Source organism: Stegostoma tigrinum, chromosome 4 (genome assembly GCF_030684315.1).
Source record: "Stegostoma tigrinum isolate sSteTig4 chromosome 4, sSteTig4.hap1, whole genome shotgun sequence".
In the NCBI taxonomy this organism is placed as follows: Eukaryota; Metazoa; Chordata; class Chondrichthyes; order Orectolobiformes; family Stegostomatidae; genus Stegostoma; species Stegostoma tigrinum.
The window spans coordinates 96,260,962-96,279,437 of NC_081357.1; the positions used below are offsets into that span (position 1 = coordinate 96,260,962).

Sequence of the window (18,476 nt, forward strand, 5' to 3'; positions counted from 1 at the left end):
CCTTCCTTGAACCAATTTACATTTTAATTGTTCCATTGTCTTTCAAGCAGGGGAAGTGAAAGAAAAGTAAGGGCGTCAAAGCCATCTTTTGCAATACGCAAGATCAAGAAAAGATTTTTAAAAACTGTTCAGTTCATGTCCGATTGCATTGAAGTGAAATTCAAACCAAATACTTGAGAGCGGGGAAGAAATGAGAATGGCAAAGAAAATAGAAAAAGCAGTTAATGTTTAAAATAAACCAAAAGTCTTCCAATTTGCAAACAGTAAAAGGGTAGTAAGAGGAATGGTGCTTAAGTCGCACATTTTTAATGTTTAACAGGCACTTTGTATTGGCATTTAAAAGGACAAACCAGTAGAAGCAATGGATGAAGCAAAATTGTTGCGAAGGATTTGAGACTGGTTATGTCAAGATACAAGTGATGTTGAAGGACACTAGTGAGATTTCTTTGGAAGTACTGTGTGCAGTGTGGATTATATTTAAGAAGGATGTAAATACATTGAGACGGTTCAGAAGAAAGTTTCAGACTGCTACCTGGTTATCGAGTTAGTGGAAATGTGTGTTTGTTTGAAGTTCACATGATCAGCATGATCATGTGAACGGTGGAGCAGGCTTGAAGGGCTGATGGCTAAGTCCCCTGTTGTTTTCATCCCCAATCTTCCTGAAACACCTAATGCATGAATATCTGTACTAATGCCCTTTTTATTCCCCAGCCATGTGGTTACTATGGCATATATTACTGTATAACTATTTGAGCCTCTAGTTCACCAGTTGCTTGTTTTGCTGACTTCTGTATTTGTATGCATGCTGCAAACCTAACTTTTTAAACCTGGATTGTATTCCTGTTAAGTCTGACTTGACAAAACACACCAATGCTGTCTCAGACAGCAGTTCTTTTGTGCATGCTATTTTGTTACTAGTGGTAATGAATTCACTTTAAACTGTTTCCAACCAACACAAACAGCCTTTATGAAGATGTTGAGTTGTAGTCCATTCAGACTGTACTGACCCCATCTGCCCCATTTCTAGGCTCAATGTCAGGGTCTCAAATCTAACCACCTTCTCTGCCTGTCCAGTCATGTGCTCATCAGTTCCATCTTTTGATTGCAGTGCTGATGAGCATTTCATGAAGAACCTAGAGATTTCTGCCTTTCCTCAGAGGGCCTATCCTTAATATCCTTGTCTCCAAGCTCCCTAAACTTTGCTACAGGACCAACTCTCTCTGCCTATGTTACTGATTCCGATACAGACTGTAGCTTCTGGCTGTTCGCTGCCCCAGTACCCTGCAGTTGCTTGGTGGAATACTTAATAACTGAAGAGCGGCACAGCAAGTTGGAATTGTCTGTGGCTGCAGAAATGTTTGTTCGTGTGATTTGTGAAATTCTCTTGCTTTCCCATTCCCTTCAACTTCTGCCTACTCTGTACAGCTGAGGCACTTGGATACATATGCGCTTACTTCAAGTGGCAAGCCCACAGAAAGCATCACTGTCACCTGTCTTCAGAACCTTAAAAAGATACAAGAAAATGATGCTGAAATCAAAACTTGAGCCTAAACACTCCTCTTTGTAATTCCAGGTATAGATTTGGTGGGATTTTTCTGGATAACTACAACTTGGTTCCTCCCCATTCCCTTCCTGGTCACAATCCATTGAGTAGAGAAATGACCTGCCTCATAAAATCACTTCCTTTTCAGATGGATACATTCAGCTGTTCTGAGTACCTGAAATAAATGTAGTTACTCCTCCTCATGGTTATGACATAGCTTTGGGCAGTAAATGGAACCATTTTCTGCTTCATGTATAAGAGTTGGTTGGGTGTGTACAAGCTATCACAAGACATTGTGTTTTTCAAGTTAGTGCAACACATCCACAGCCTCATTTTAGGACAGATCTAATCCATGAATCCCACTCAAAATCTACACCTAGTGGAGACGGTTATCTTTTTTAGGAACTGCCCAGTAATTTAAAAACTAATTTTAAGGGGTGGAGCTTGAAGTGCCAAGACAGGCAAAATGGATTTTCTGAGAATTGGAACTTGTCCTACTTGCGTCTTTCAAGCTTTATTCCAAATTTTCTTTGTGTAATCTCTGTAGACCAGTGCACTATCTTGACCTCAAGATGCTGATGCAGTCTGAGTCACGTGAGGAGGCCTTGTTCCTTGGTTTAAGTATAGTCTGTTCATCAGGTGTTGTAATTTGTTTTATTCATTTTAGCTTTCTAATTAGCCTTTTCAGAACTGTTATTACCCACTCTGGAGCAAGTGGGGCTTGACCCCAGGCCTCCTGGTCCAGGGTAGGGATAGTACCACTGCACCATGATATCAGACATTGTTTTTTCAATCTTTACTGAAATCTGTCTTTTTGTCACAAAAGTGAGTGGCCATTTTGCCTGTCTTGGCACGTAAACTATCAAACTCCAGAATGAGCCATCAGTTCCTTGAAAGATTTTTAAGATTGTTGTCTTGGAAATTGGCAAGAGATGAGTGACAAATAGTTGGACAGCTCTCAGCTGGATTGCAGCTGTCTAATTAAGTGTAATCAGTTTTTTCCTCACTTGTCTGCCTGCTTTTTTTTGTACTAGCGCACTCATCCTACTACCATGCTCAGCTGATCCACAGCACCTCTCTCCACCAGTTCCTTGTGTCTACTAAATAAATAGTTTAATCATCTCCAAAACTTGATCTGATGAGTGATTTGTAGCTTTTGCCACCTGAAATAAACAGATCTAAATTAAAAAACACGACATTTTGGAAGAAATGGTTATAAATGGTTAATGGCCATGTCAGTGACTGGTCTGTCTTTTTTAAAATGGTAGGGTGTGTCAGGAGGGGAAAGAGTGTGGAAACAGATGATTGGTGCCTGATTTAACAGAGGACAGGGAGGGAATGTGAATGAGGATTTTCAACAAACAAGATTATTTTTAGCAGTTTCTGAAGCTCAAGGTTCAGCTGTAAACACAATTGCTAGATAAATCTGGAAAATGTTGGAAACTAATACTCAGATTTTGTTACTTGTAGTTCTGCTTTGGGAATTTAGAAAAATATCACCAAATAGTTCTCAACGTGCTGTATACTTTGAAAGAATGGCTGTGTCCGAGTACAATCCTGAGACCAAATCAGTGTTGTTTTACTGACTTTCTTTCTGTCCACTTTCTATTTTACACTCTTCTTAAGAAAAGAAGCAATGGAGATATGTGACAAATATTTGGGCAATGAGTGGTTGAAATGTAAAATATATTCGAAGCATAGAAGCACACCCGGTCAAAGCATTGAAGAGGAAATTGGATTGTTTGAAGGAGGAATGTGCAGGGCTACACGGACGATGATGAGTGGCACTGAGTGAATTGTTGGGTCACACGGCTAACACAGAGCTAACAAGCAGAATGGCCAACTCCTTTTACTGTGAGTTCTGTGATCCAATAATGAAAAAGGCAGGCCAAGCTTTGGAATTTCAGTTTGTTTTGCCTTTGTGTTTTGAGTCTTGATGCTGCTTCATGGGAGAAACATTGATTTGAAGGTTTTTGTGCTATAATCATTTCCAGCGTTGCAAGTTTTTATGTCAGTGACATTATTATAACTATTTGTGGTCCAGGGCTGCCCATTGGCATTCACTATGGTACTTTGCAGCTGCCCATCACCCAAGTTGGAAATTCCACTCTGCTTGGATATCTTGGAATATGTTTAGATTGTAGTCTGAAAAGGCTACAAATACTGTCATTGTAGTTGGTATTTGTCCAAAACCTAATTCTTATTTCAGAATGCGAGTGTGGTTGTCTGATTTGTAATTACTACCAGGCCAGTAACAAGAACAAAAGTTCAAATTCAACCACAACCTAAGCATTTGAATTCAATTCAAGATTGTTTTGAAAAATTGTTGAATGGCTGTCTGTGCTGTACTATTCTATAAAATCTGGAAGTAAGTTGGTATTGGTAACTGAGTGATGCTACAGCTGTCGATTATTGTGAAACTCTAACTGGTTCACTGACACTATTTTGGAGAAGAAACCTATTGTCCTTGCACGGTCTGTACTCTTGTAACTCCAGTCTCTCTCCAATGTGGTCTGCTCCTCGCGATGCTTCAGTGGTATCTACCTGACTGACGAACCATCAGTTATCTTAAGCAGCTTTCATCATTGCATCCTGTAATGAGCAGTACTCTAGACACTGGACAAGTAGGACAAACGTGAAAGGTGTATGGGAATGTTTCATCCACTTCAATTTCTGTGCTGTCATCTTTAGTCTGTATGACCCATGGCTTTGCTGTCATAGGTTGTAAGTTCAAGATTTCACCCAAACAGCTTTGTGACTGCTCGCAGCACATCTTTGAGGGGGTTTGGAGATTGGCAATAAATATGCCTGCAATACAAGGATGACTTTTAAGAAATAATCCTGTTATGTTTGTAGCTTTCCATTTGGTTAGTCAAATGCTGCTGAAATGTACACGCTGCATTCAACACGAGCCATCCACCCTGTCTATACCCTTCATGATTTTTGTAGACCTCAATCAGGTCCCCCCTCAATCTGTCTAATGAAAATAATCCTATTCTATTCAAGATAATAAAATGTGAGGCTGGATGAACACAGCAGGCCAAGCAGCATCTCAGGAGCACAAAAGCTGACGTTTCGGGCCTAGACCCTTCAGAGAGGCTCTCTGATGAAGGGTCTAGGCCCGAAACGTCAGCTTTTGTACTCCTGAGATGCTGCTTGGCCTGCTGTGTTCATCCAGCCTTACATTTTATTATCTTGGATTCTCCAGCATCTGCAGTTCCCATTATCTCTCCCTATTCTATTCAACCCCTCTTCATAACTAGCACCCTCCATACCAGGCAACATCCTGGTGAGCCTCCTCTGCACCCTCTTCAAAGCATCTACATCCTTTTGGTAATATGGTGACCAGAACTGCACACAGTACTCCAAATGTGGCCGAACCAAATCCTCAATGCTTTGCTGGGCTGTGATTAGCCTTGTTATTTCTGGTGCCTGGGTCAGTGATGGGTTATCAGTTCAGTCTCGTGTCTTCTGAGATTTTTTTAGGGTTGGACACAAGTGTTTTGCTCAACCATTTCAAGAGTCAACCACATTGCTGTGGGTCTGGAGTCACATGTCAGCCAACAGATTTCCTTCCATAAAGGGAAATATTAAACAAGTTGAATTTTGACTTCTTTTTAAATCAGGCAAACAAGTGAGAACCAAACTTTCACAAGCCTTTAACCACTGGTTGAATGTCCCTGAAGAGAAATTGCAGGTAAGAGCTCTTGGCATGTTATTCAAGTTGTTGATGTTATTTTGCAAAATTCTTGGCAACAGTAATTATGAATTATAGATTACAAATAGAAATTAATCTATATGTAATTGTTTTAAACTAAACAAAATCTTGCACTGATTCTCTCATACTCCCATGTAGCTGTGAAATTCCTATTGGTGGTAGCTTGGTAGGTATATGAAGTTGTACAGAATGCAAAAAGTTGTTCGGTTCGTCATACCATTGCCAGCTCTTATGAAAGAGCAGTCTAGTCGGTGCTACTTTACAGTTGTGTATATTCATTTGTCTTTGGAAAATGTTATTCAAGTGTGCTTCTCCGTCCTTTAGTTGGTAGTACGTTGTTGGGGTTGGAGGGTGGGTATCAACTGTTATGATCCAAAATCTCCCCTCTGGTTCATGTTTTAAATTTATTTTTATTTAGTCAATTGTCTGTTTGCTAATGGTTTCTCCTTATCAATTGCATCAAAACCCATATCTTTGAGCATGATTAATGTTTCCTATTCTTGAGACATCCCAATTTTTCTGCTGTGTCCAAATCCTGGGACTTTAAGTCTCTACTGGTACCATACTAGTAAATTGCCTGTGCATCATCTTAGTGTGGAGCCTGCACTCTTGCCAATTTTTACAGGTGCACCATAGACAGCATTCTATCCAGATGTGTCATTGCTTCGTATGGCAACTGCTGTGCCCAGGGCCGTAAGAAACCACTCTTGCCAACAGAGCCCAGCCCATTACACAGATCAGCCATCCATCTATTGACTCCATCTGTACTTTGCTGCCTTGGAAAGGAAGCCAACGTGAACAAAGACCTCTCCCACTCCAGTTATATTCTTCTAATTTGAGGCAGAAGATACAAAAGCTTAAACATGTACTAACAAATTAAAGAACTCCTTCCTTGCTGTAATTAGACTCCTGAATGGACCCCTCAAATTCTAACTTGTGTTGATCTCATTCTTTGTGCACTGTCTGCAGCTGTGAAATTGTATTTTTCCTTTGTTCTGTAACTCTGCACTTTTTGTATGGTATGATCTGCCTGTACAGCATGCAAAGCAAAACTTTTCACTGTACCTAGGTACATGTGACAGTAATAAATCAAATCCACATTGGATACAGTCCAGCTGGGGTCCAAAGTCTGGTTTTAAACAGCTTGGCATTACTTGGTATGCTGTACAGTAATTTAGCCCTCTGCCTACTTCAGAATGAGTTATAGGTGGGGAGGATATGACAAACTTCATGTGTAGTTGACACCCTTTTTATCAATCCATTTTTTGATATGAAACTTGTAAGGAAGCTGTTTGAAAAACCTGTTAAGTGCTTGCTGTGATAGTTTAACCTCCACAGCTTTGTAATCCATATACAGTTTGGAGGGCTTATTTTGCATCTTAACTTTATTTTGTCGATGTTGAGGAAATAGTGCAGTGTTTGAGTCAAGAATGTGAGAGTTCATGTGGGACCAGAATTAGTGTTTAGTTAGCATTGATTTGCATTTGAACTTGAACATTGACAAAAGTTATCAGAGCACTTGACATTCAACAAAAAGAGCAGATTATATTGGTCTTTTAATTGTTGATGTGCAATGCAGCAGGTTTTTTGTTTAATTTAAACAAGTTTAGTTACTGATGTCATTTCATTCCAAGCTGCCATCAGTATTGATGCCTCCACAGTTAGTTTATCCACAAATTCTTGAACTTGTTCAACTTTACTGTATTGAATACGATCTGACTGTCTTAATGCAGCATTACTTTGTGTAATTGAATTTTTCCTGAGATGAAAGTTCCACATATCTTGCCTGCTTTATCAGCAAGCTTTTCTACTTTCACCCTACACTCTTGTTCAGAGCTTAGAGTGAATATGCTGTGCTGGAAATAGTAAATTGAGATTTATAAAGTACATCAATGCACGTGTGTGTTGAGCTGTGATAGTTCAAAATGTTTGTATGCACAGCTTCGGTTGTGGGTTTGATAACATTTTGGCTGTATTGAGTATCTGATAAGTATATGCTGCAAAAGTTTTAGATCTATCTTTGCCTGCACACTTGAAACTGGTTTTTGTTTGATTTTTTTGTTTGCAGATTTGCTGCCTTATTTCACTCTCTTCCTCAATGCACAAGTGTTTGCACAAGCTTCCCCTGACTCTTCTCCCTTTTGCCCCAGCCCCACCCTCAATTGTTGCCATTCAGTTTGGCAAGTTGGTATCATGTAGCAAATGGTCTGTGATGGTGTTTACCACCTTAGGGCTGGGGATGGGCAGTAAATGCTGGCTCAACCAGCTGCAGCCAAATCCAATGAACTGATGAATTAAGAATTAAAATATCTGTACCAACTTAAATCATCATCATCATTCAGTAGATTTCCCTTTTTCAGTAAACTGAAATCTTGTGATTTATCTGGTACCTTACCAGCAATCTCCTTGTACCTTTTTTGTGAGGAGCTATATTGTAGTGCCAAATGTTTCAGCTGCCTTGCAACCTCTTGATTATCGTGGTGTGCTGTCCATGGAGGGTGAACTGCAAGTATAAATTTGAAGAAATTTGTATTTGAATATTTTACAAAATTAATACTATAGCCATACAAATGTGAAACCTTAGGAACTAATGAGACAGGAGGGTTTCGAGGAACATCTTGGAGGATAGGAAAGTTGTTTTTGGGACGGTTTCAAACATTGGAGTGGTCAAAGGTCTAGTCACCTGTGCTAAAGCAATGTATGAATATTGGGGGTGTGCACATTGCAAGGATCTGAGAGTTGGGGCTAGATGAGATTGCAAAAATGTGGAGGACCAGGGCTAAAGAGTTTTGAACGCAAGCCAAGATAGGTGCTATGACTGGATGTTTTGACTTGAGAATATTTTCCAAGGGCCTACCACAGTGCTGCTCCTCTCTAGTCTCTGGTATTCAGTGGCTGATGCATGATACATGAACTGTGTTGGACTTTGTATTAAAAAAGGAGCATACTTAACGAGGAAGCAGCTACAATCATGTAAGAAATTCAGATGTTCTGACTGCTGTGGACTAAATTCCTTAAGAGGTGGAACAAGATGAGTAAATTTCTCATATGCAACAGTCATGTAGTGATCAGGAAGTAAACCAAGATTATGGGCTGGGCAAAGGGAGTTGGAATATGGATGGCTAGTTCTGCTTTAAGTTATACCGTAGAAACAAATTTTAACAAGGGGGGGAAATAAATTGTTGTTGATATGAAATGATTCATATAAGGAGGACTCATTGTTAATACTTATCTCTTGAAACCATGTGACTTGCAATCTATTTACTTGGATGATTCTAAGACTTGGCTTTACCAAGATGGCTGGAAACTGGATTAGTGCACTCTGCCATCTAGTGTTCAGACCACAACTTTACCTTTTTTAATCCATAAACCTGCATCATCATCATGCAGAAATGTTTAACTGGGATTTAGAAAGTTTCAGGTTGCAGCAATTCAAAAAACTTAAAGATATCTATTGATTAGAAGTAGCTACAAGACATGTGCAATTTGAGGAAAGAAAAGTATGCAGGTCATAATCTATAACATATATTCAGTTGTTTTCTTGTCAAATAAAGAAGCTACTTCATCTGGTCTTTGTCAAAGTTGAGGGTTGACTGATCATATGATATTAAGAAATAAGAACAAGAGTAGGCTGTTTGGCCCTTCAAGCCTGCACTGCTATATGTACAAGGACGGCATCCCCACAGTTCTTCGCTGCAAGGAGCTCATAAGACACTCAACCCTCAGTAGAAAATCTTTCTAGTCAGTCTTAAATTGGCACCCATTGTTTGAGACTCTGCCCACCTATCTTCTCTATCCATCTTCAATCCTGTGCTCTCCCTATTTATTTTAGAACTCTTCTGCCTCCCCTTTTTTTGAAGGGTCTAGGCCTGAAACGTCCGCTTTTGTGCTCCTGAGATGCTGCTTGGCCTGCTGTGTTCATCCAGCTCCACACTTTATCTTGGGAACTGCAGATGCTGGAAATCCCTTATTTCTATCTATTTTGCCTAGGAGTCTCCCATGAGGGGAAAGATCTTTTCAACATTGGCCTTGTCAAGCACCTTAGCTGATGTCTTTGTGTGATGCTCTTTAAGACAGTACTCGAAGTACTTTTGAGAGACTGTACTGGTTTTGTATGGGGCTGGCTAACAAAGAATCAAGTTTTGTTTTATTCTTTCGTGAGATGCAAGTGTTGCTGGCTAGCCAAGAATTCACTGCCTCCAAGAAAGTGGGGGTCAGCCATCATCTTGGTCCACTGCAGATAATTTTAAAAGACCATGATGTTAGGCAAGTCAGATCCCAGGCTGAAATCTGGCTGAGGCTGACTCTGCCATTTGACATGATAATGTCTGATTGTAACCTTAAATTCGCACTTCCATCGTTGTTCTCCCCAGCCTTTCTAACTCCTTGCTAAGTAAAAATGTAGCTACCCTGATTTTTAAGCAGTGACCTGAGTTCTAGTTTTCTCCCATAAGAGGAAACGCTGTCTCCGTCTAGTGCTTTTTCACGACCACTTGAGGATTTTGTTTGTCAAGTCATCTCATTCTTCTGAACTCTAACCTAGTCTGTCCAGCCTTATCCTCTCAAGACAAGTGGCTGTAGCCTGGGTATTCTTATCGTAAACCACCTTTAAACTGCCTTAAACATAATTGCTGTACCATCAAATAAGGTGGTCAATCCAGATATGATCTCACCAGTGCCCTGTGTATCTGAAAAAGTATCCTCCTCCGCCTTTTATTCCGTTTCCCTCAATTAATGACAACATTCTATTAGCATTCCTGATTACTCATTGTCACTGCAAAATAGCCCTTTTCTGATTTGTGTCCTAGTGCAGCAGATCCCTGTGCATTTTTAGTGCCTTAAACTCACCATTTTGTTTTTTCTTGTCCCAAAATGTGAAATTCACCTCTCTTTGTATATCAATTACTACCCATTACTTAAGAAGCAAGATGCTGTTGTGTTTTGCCACAAGAATAAATATTGTTTCCAGCAGTAACGGTTCTCTGGTATAAAGAGAAATATTGGATATGTGAAATGCCCACAAAGCACTGGTAGATTCACTGATCTTTAAAGCTCAAAGCTGTGAAGGCCACATTGAATATACTTCTCCAATACAGAGTAATAGTACAAATTACAGATATGTTTACAAATGATCTTGTTTGTAGGAATGAGTTGTCAGTGATACCTACTCAAACCACCTAGCTTTTTTTAGTGGTTTAGTAATTTCTGAGCATTAGTGCTTCCTTATTCATAAAGTGCCCCTTGCACACATCCCTCCCCCAGCCTCCTTTCCTGAGTGATCAAGATGTTAAGCCAGGGAGGAGGATGTCAGGCTGGTGGCAGGAGCTCGTTCTGGAGAATGATGAGGGGAGATCGGATCTGGTGAGGAGATGGTCAGCGAAGGTAATACCTTTGTTATCCCAGAGTTAACTTTAAAATGTCTTCACATTTCCTGGGTGGCTCTTTGCTTAAGTAAGGCAGGAACATGCCATTTCTAAGTCTTTGGACTCTTCCATAGGGTCCCAGTTGCATGGGATAGGAAAACTGTTTCCTGTGTTTCCCATATCTGCTGCATCAGGGATTCCAAATGATGTTCCTGCACACCACCTTGCTGCACTGCAGGAATGTCTGGTCAGCGGAATGTCTTGCCCAATGATTTTTGAAACTCTTTATCGAAAGACCTGTTGTGTAGAAGAGAATAGCTAGTCACTGCTAGTTATAACCGGGTCAGCATTTGTACTTCTCCATAGCACATTTTTCTATCCTGTCCATTCTGATGTCCATGTTTTTAATGAGTGCAACTTTGATAAATTCATTGCACTTCCATTTCTAACTTTGCTATTGAAACGTGGGTTTTCAGATCTGAGACCTTCAGGAAATTTTGAAGGAGTCTGTTTTTGGTTTTGTTTTTGGACCTGTCATATGGGTAAAATTTTAGTACCCTGCAGTACCTACTGTTTTGGAATGTTTCTAACTTGCTGAACCTTTTAAATGCAGAGAAAGGAAACCTGTTGCAGTGCTGCCTTAGCTTCTCTGGGCATCCCATGGCTGACCTTTCCAAAGGACACTGTCAACTACCCAATGAAACACACCTCCATTGTGGGTGGGAGTTGTATTCATCAACAGAAACCATAGGCTAGGAAGGAAAGTGCCAAATTTTGACACTTGACTGTCTCAAATCTAAATGTGAGAAATTCCCATAAGCATGTTTGAAATCCTACACCATGTTGCCAAGCATAACTGGCAAACACATGAATTGCACCTATCTGTGAAATCCACAGATCCTAATTGTCATGCATGCCTACCTAAAATTGGCTCTCTTTTTCCTCTTTAAAATTTGTCCAGTTTCTTTAATTTGAGGCTTGGACTAGATTCATATGAGGCACCTATGTCAGGAAACCCATGTTCAAGTCCCGTTTGTGCCAGAGGTGCATAGTATCATCTCTGGACAGGGATGATTAGAAAATCTCGTTTCCCGGCTGAACATAATGCTGAGTTCAATATCCCTCTTAATTGGTGCAGTTGGATAGCTACATGTAGCTTTGCAAATGGCTGGAAAAGGTTTCTTCTAATTAATGTCAAAGTGTCTTTGTCAGTGAATTTGAAGTGGATTAAATTCAGATGCCCTTGGATTCTGGAGTTTATTGTGCTATGTTGGTGTTAAATATTTTAATAATGGCAAGGCCAGTACACTCAACTTTCTAGTAACAATAACTAGCTATTTGTCACTGCTGACTTGCACCTCATTGAACAGAAAAATCATGCTCAAATGAAATGCAGCTGCTGCCCAAATCTAATGTGATCTTATCTGGTTGTTTCCTGATATTAGTGCTAAGACAGATTTTTATTTGCTAAGGAATTGGGGGTGGTTGTGGGAGTGGTGGAAGATAAAAGTGGAGCTGAGGATTGTCAGGTGAGTCATGGTTTTGTTGAATGGCAAAGCAGACTTGATAGGCTGAGTGGCTGGTTTCTGCTCTTTCTGTAGCATGCTGCTACTTAGATTGACTGGAACACTGGACTTGCTGTCACTGGAAAAGTGAAATTGCACACTCATCGTTGTTCAGTTTATACCATTCGTTTCAGTCATTGAATAAATGATTCTGAAGTACAAATATTTTTATAAACCAAAACGATCATTGCAACCGTAAGAATAAAAGTTGGTTGGTTAGCCACTTGAGCATATTTTGCCATTAAGCTGGATCATGGCTGATATACGACGTAATTCCACAGCAACCTTTTGCTCCAGTTGCTTAGAGTTTGGTCAACACTTATGCAATTTTTGAATTTGAATTTCACAAGTGGCCTATCATTAATTGTGTTTTTCAGCAAGTGAATTTCAAGCTTCTTAGTGTTGAAGTGATTACTAACTTCAACCCTGAAAGCTCAGGCTTTTTAAACATTACTTCTTAGCTTTTGTCCCACCCAGCAAAAAAGTAAGGAAAGAAAATGTGTATGTTGCTTTAATACCTTGAAATCCTGGATCAAACCATGCCATAAGCTTATAAATTGGATATAATACTCGGTGAATAATCTTGTTCTTGTAATTTTGAAGTCCTGAGGTAGTTCTTGTAAATCTACATTGTTTCTGAGACTGGCATATCTTCCTTAAACTTTGAGACCCAAAAATGCTCTCAGTACTCCTGGGAACTCCCAGAGCTTGTTATAGCTGAAATATGATACAATGATTTAAGGTTTTTTGATTACCGAAGACTTGTGGAAGCAGTTTGTTCCCACCCTGCCTCTAATGAGAAGTGGCATCTCTGCTGTATATAGAAACCATGTAATATCTCTGTATACCTTTATAATACTTGTCTAAAAAGCAAAATGTTGCATATGCTGGAATTGAAACATCTAAATGCTAGAGAAACTAAGCAGACCTTGCAGCATCTATGGAGAGAGAAACAATTCACATTTCGAGCCCACTGTGACTTCACAACTTTTTGTTGGGATGGGTTGAAAATGTTGTTACAATTGGCCCTCTTCAAACAGATCAGATAACTGGTCAGATTACACTTATACTTTTATTGGCCGTGAAATGCTCAAGTTTGATTCCATTCAGTGACTTTTAAATTAAGTTTTCTCTCCTCTTGTTTTTTGAAGATGACAACTCAATAGGCTACTTTAGAAACACATCCCAGTAAAACTCCAAAATCCAGGTATAGAGTGCAAAAGTAAGGAAGTTATGGTAAAGCCTTAAATCACTAGTTAGGACTCAGCTGGCATATTCTTGTTCTATTCTTACACCAGCCTAGGAAGTAACAAAGTTTAGGGAGGTGCAAAATATAATGACTGAAATGGTACCTGGATAGAGGAACTTGAGTTATTGGGGACAGAGAAGAATAGGATTTTTAAAAATTTCTTGGAGTAGAGAGGATGACTGGGAGATTTAAGTTACTCGAGTTTTGAAGGAGTAGACAGGGATACACTGTCTCCACTAGTCGTGTTGACTAAACTTGTGCTGTCTGGTTAACCATCTCCAACAACGTAATGTAATTAGCAGAAAAGCCAGAAAAAAAGTGAACTTCTTATGCTGCAAGTTATCATAAAAGGTAAAGACAAATTTGAAGGACAGTGGTGAAAAATGAGGGAATTGGACTAATTGGATAGCTGTTTTGAAGTGTTTGATTACTGTGTGTAGTTGTGCTGTTACTTTTTCAATTTGCCTACCAACAATTGCTAATTCAGTGCTAAAATAGTGTTGCAATAAACTGAAGCTTAAATATATTCAGTAAGTCAATCTCATTCACCACTTAGTAATAAATTATATTGTACAGCATATTTTTCAGTGAAAATCCTTGCAGGGCTTCAGTGAGGCATAATCAAAAGGTGGGGGTAATGAGAAGGGATTAGAAAGGGCTTTTCAAAAAAAAGACAGCTTAGGATTTGGTAAAGAGGTAATGTGAACTGCAGATGCTGGAGAATCCAAGATAACGAAGTGTGAAGCTGGATGAACACAGCAGGCCAAGCAGCATCTTGGGAGCACAAAAGCTGATGTTTTGGGCTGACGCTGCAGGGTTCCCAAGCAGAATGAATTGCTGTTTCTTCTGCCATCTACAATCTGACCCCACCACCCAAGACACTTCTTTTCTTTTTATTTTTCCAAACCCACCCTTGTCTGCCTTCCAGAGAGACCACTCTCAGTGACTCCCTTGTCCACTCCACACTCCCCTCGAACCCCACCACACCTGGCACCTCCCCCTGCAACCGCAGGAAGTGCTACACTTGCCCCCACACCACCTCCCTCACCCCCATCCCAGGCCCCAAGATGACTTTCCACATTAAGCAGATGTTCACCTGCACATCTGCCAGTGTAGTATACTGTATCCGATGTGGCTTCCTCTACATTGGGGAAACCAAGTGGAGGCTTGGGGACCGCTTTGCAGAACACCTCTGCTCGGTTCACAATAAACATCTGCACCTCCCAGTCACGAACCATTTCAACTCCCCCTCCCATCCCTTAAATGACATGCCCATCATGGGCCTCCTGCAGTGCCACAGTGATGTCACCCGAAGGTTGCAGGAACAGCAACTCGGATTCCACTTGGGAACCCTGCAGCCCAATGGTATCAATGTGGACTTCACAAGCTTCAAATTCTCCCCCTCCCCCACTGCATCCCAAAACCAGCCCGGCCTGTCCCCACCTCCCTAACCTGTTCCTCCTCTCTCCTATCCGTTTCTCCCACCTCAGGCCGCACCTCCATTTCCCACCTACCAACCTCATCCTGCCTCCTTGATCTGTCCGTCCTCCCCCTGACTGACCTATCCCCTCCCCACCTATACTCTCCTCTCCTCTCCACCTATCTTCTCCTCTGTCCATCTTCGGTCTGCCTCTCTCTCTTTATTTCAGAACCCTTTCCCTATTTCCTCCTCCTCTCCTCCTCCTCCTCTCTCCTCTCCCCCCCCCCCCCCCCCCCCCCCAACCATGCACACGCAGCTTTTGTGTTCCTGCGATGCTGCTTGGCCTGCTGTGTTCATCGTTTCACACTTTGTTATCCTAAATATGGGATTCGGTAAAGCTTAATTGTAGCCAAGCCAGGTATGGTGATTGTTATTTCCTATGGAGCTAAAATTGGTCAGTCGTCTTTAAGTATATCATCTTTACACTTGTTTCAATATTTCTGTTTTTGCTCTAGGTCATCATAGAAGTTACGGAAATGTTGCACAGTGCTAGTTTGCTGATTGATGATATTGAGGACAATTCTAAGCTGCGCCGTGGATTTCCTGTGGCACACAGTATCTATGGTATTCCATCTGTCATAAACTCTGCCAACTATGTTTACTTTTTGAGTCTGGAGAAGGTGTTGACCCTCGATCACCCAGAGGCCATTAAAGTCTTCACACAACAGCTACTTGAGCTACATAGAGGTCAAGGCTTGGACATCTATTGGAGAGATACATATACATGTCCCACATTGGAAGATTACAAGGCCATGGTGCTACAGAAAACTGGAGGACTCTTTGGACTAGCTGTCGGCCTCATGCAACTGTTCTCTGAAAATAAATCTGACTTGAAGCCTCTTCTTGACACACTGGGACTTTTATTTCAGATACGTGATGATTATGCAAACCTATTATCCAGTGAATACAGTGCAAACAAGGGGTTTGGTGAAGACTTAACAGAGGGGAAGTTTTCTTTCCCCCTTATACATGCTATCTGGTCACATCCAGAAAGTACACAAGTGCAAAATATTTTGCGACAGAGGACTGAAAATATGGATGTAAAGAAATACTGCGTGAGTTATCTTGAAAAAGTAGGTTCTTTTGATTACACCAAAAAAACACTCAAAATGTTGGAATCTGAAGCTTACCAAACTATTGACAGTTTAGGAGGTAACCCACAGTTAGCAGCTTTAATTGACCAACTTAGTCAATTGTATAAAGAGACTTAAGATGGTTCCCTTTTTGACACTCCTGATTTCTTTTCTTGTACTCACTCCTTGCATACGTGTACTTTGTCATGAGTGCTTTTACTTGATTTCTCTGTCACTTCACTGTCTAGTGCTTTTTCTCTTCTGGGATTGCCGTCCTGTGATTTGATGCATGTACTCATGTCCTTAGCCCTGCAGTATGAGTTTGAAATAATACTTCAGTTTATGTTGATTTTGTATGAATGTTATGATTCCACTTAACCATTTCCACCTTGAAAAGATTAACTTTTGGATGAGCACATTTTTAGATGGATCTGTGATTTAACACCCTGGTGTACAATCAGGAATCTAACCAAGAGGAGAAATACGGTGATACAGTCTCTAACCACTATTTTGCAAGCATGATATTTTACAGCCCCACCCTCACTCACCTTACCTCCCATTTTGATGGTTGCAAGTGTTAGAGGCAGTCTTGCCTTTGGGTTCTTGCTGCATGAGTTTCACTGATCTGAAAATGCCTGTAAAGACCCATTGCTTTAATGCTTGTCTTAAGTTTTTTTCAACAGTGTCTTCAGGGTCATGATGGGAGATGTAAAGACATTGTCTGCAGCTCAGCTGAGCCAGGGCCTTGAGGTTTGTGAAGGCAAGAATCCGAAGTAATAGCATTGAATCATCAGCATTGAAGAGCAGTATATGTCACACACTGCTCTGCTGCACTCCTTGAGACTACTGAAGTTGCAGCAGAGCAGATTAATTATTCTGCTGTTTGCTATTATATAACTGAAATGCTTGTAACTTGGCCTTTTATGTCAAAGAATAGTGCTAGTTGACTGAACACAAACAAATCCCCTTCCAGTTAGATCCAGACAGATGAAAGGATTGGTGCACATGAACTCATTACAGTTGTGTATTTTTAAAATAAATTCAGTTAATTTCTGTTTGATATGTCAAGTGTTTTTATAGTATCCTTTCTCTGGGTTTTCAATCAAGTTATTTATTGAATTATTTCTGGCTTGTACAAATTCACTTCCAACAAATAGGCAGTCAAGCCCTGTCACTGGCTTGCTTTATCTTTGGATATTTGCCTTTTTGGAAGGAATAATCCAGCTCCTTGTTGTTCTGGTCAAGTATCGTTGCGTAACTTGCTTTGTAAGGTATATTGAGTTACATGCTTCAACCACTAATTCTTGTGCTGTGGTATCTGTCCACATACTTTTGGAAGTATTAACTATAGAGAAAGGAGCTTATCTCCTTGGGAATTTGGTGTCATAATTGTGCACATTTGTGTTTTAAAATGATAGAAGCATACATGTTTCAATGGTATATACTCTATGCTAGCTATCTGCCTTAACCTGCACTGCAGACCCTATCCAACAATACCAAATTTCACCATTTCCCACAAACCAGTAGTCATACATTTCTTGTTTGGCATTGAAAATTGCTTCTAAATAGAAGCCATATAGATCAGCTCTGAGAAGTGGACTGCAATTTATAATATTTGTCCCCTTTGCCCAAGATAGAAACAAGCCTTATTTTTTAAAAATAAATTTGGACTGTGGAGTCAAGATTGCAGAGCTGGGATCAAAACAACGTGTTAGCAAATGTGTGGCTATTTGATCATGACGAGAAGGTCAAATTTCTTGTGTAATCATCAACCAGCCTTGTAGAATTGAGAGCTGATTGTGCTTGGAGATGTCCAAGCAATTATAGGTTAATCTGCTGATCAACTACAACTTCAGACCCACTTTGAAATCTAGCATCACTAATACATCTAACCAAGTCCATGCAAGTTAATTATTGTGAAACTCCAGATTTTAGTGGCAATACATTTTAAGTACAAATGACGTTTTGTGAATGATGTACATGTAGATGTACGGATATTGTACGTTATCATTACCATTTTTTTTCAAGATAACCATCTTGCTTTACTCCTCATAAAACTTGTGTGTAGCAAACACAGCTTATTTTGAGACTCTCCACACTGTGAATGGGTGGTTGGATGTCCTTTTTGGCTGTTGTATGTATTTTAAAAGAACTGTTTAGGCCCCCATTATTAATACTATATTTTGTTTCAGGCCAGTGTATTATCTCTTAAGGGTTGGCTGATCAGTTATTTCTAGGTTCTAACTTGTAAAGAGCTTGAGCCTCCTTTTTTGGAGTTGGAAGGCAGTTGTCCTTGTAAGACTGAAGGGACTTCTAAGTTCAGCAATCATGCTTAAGGTTCTGTGGCCTTTTATGATCTAAATCATGTATAACTGGCTTTGCAGTGTTTCAGCTGCCATGGGGAATCATTTAAGCATGTTTCTGCTGACTTCAGTGGACTATGCTGACATTGCAAAACCGCCTTTTTAAAAACTGGATGTGATTA

At 40.2% G+C, this 18,476-nt stretch overlaps 1 protein-coding gene across 7 annotated transcripts in view; it reads left to right on the forward strand.

Annotated features, from left to right (window-relative positions):
- ggps1 (geranylgeranyl diphosphate synthase 1) overlaps window positions 1–17,051 on the forward strand; it is a 49,260-nt gene extending 32,209 nt beyond the window's left edge. For 6 of the 7 annotated variants that reach the window (XM_048530278.2, XM_048530276.2, XM_048530275.2 and 3 more), the window contains 2 exons: window positions 5,170–5,240; window positions 15,374–17,051. In XM_048530278.2, the coding sequence (XP_048386235.1) occupies window positions 5,170–5,240; window positions 15,374–16,129 (827 nt within the window). In that variant the 3' untranslated portion in view covers window positions 16,130–17,051. The remainder of the gene's footprint in view (window positions 1–5,169; window positions 5,241–15,373) is intronic. The other variant, XM_059645551.1, reaches the window with a different exon arrangement.
- Window positions 17,052–18,476: the final 1,425 nt, after the last annotated feature.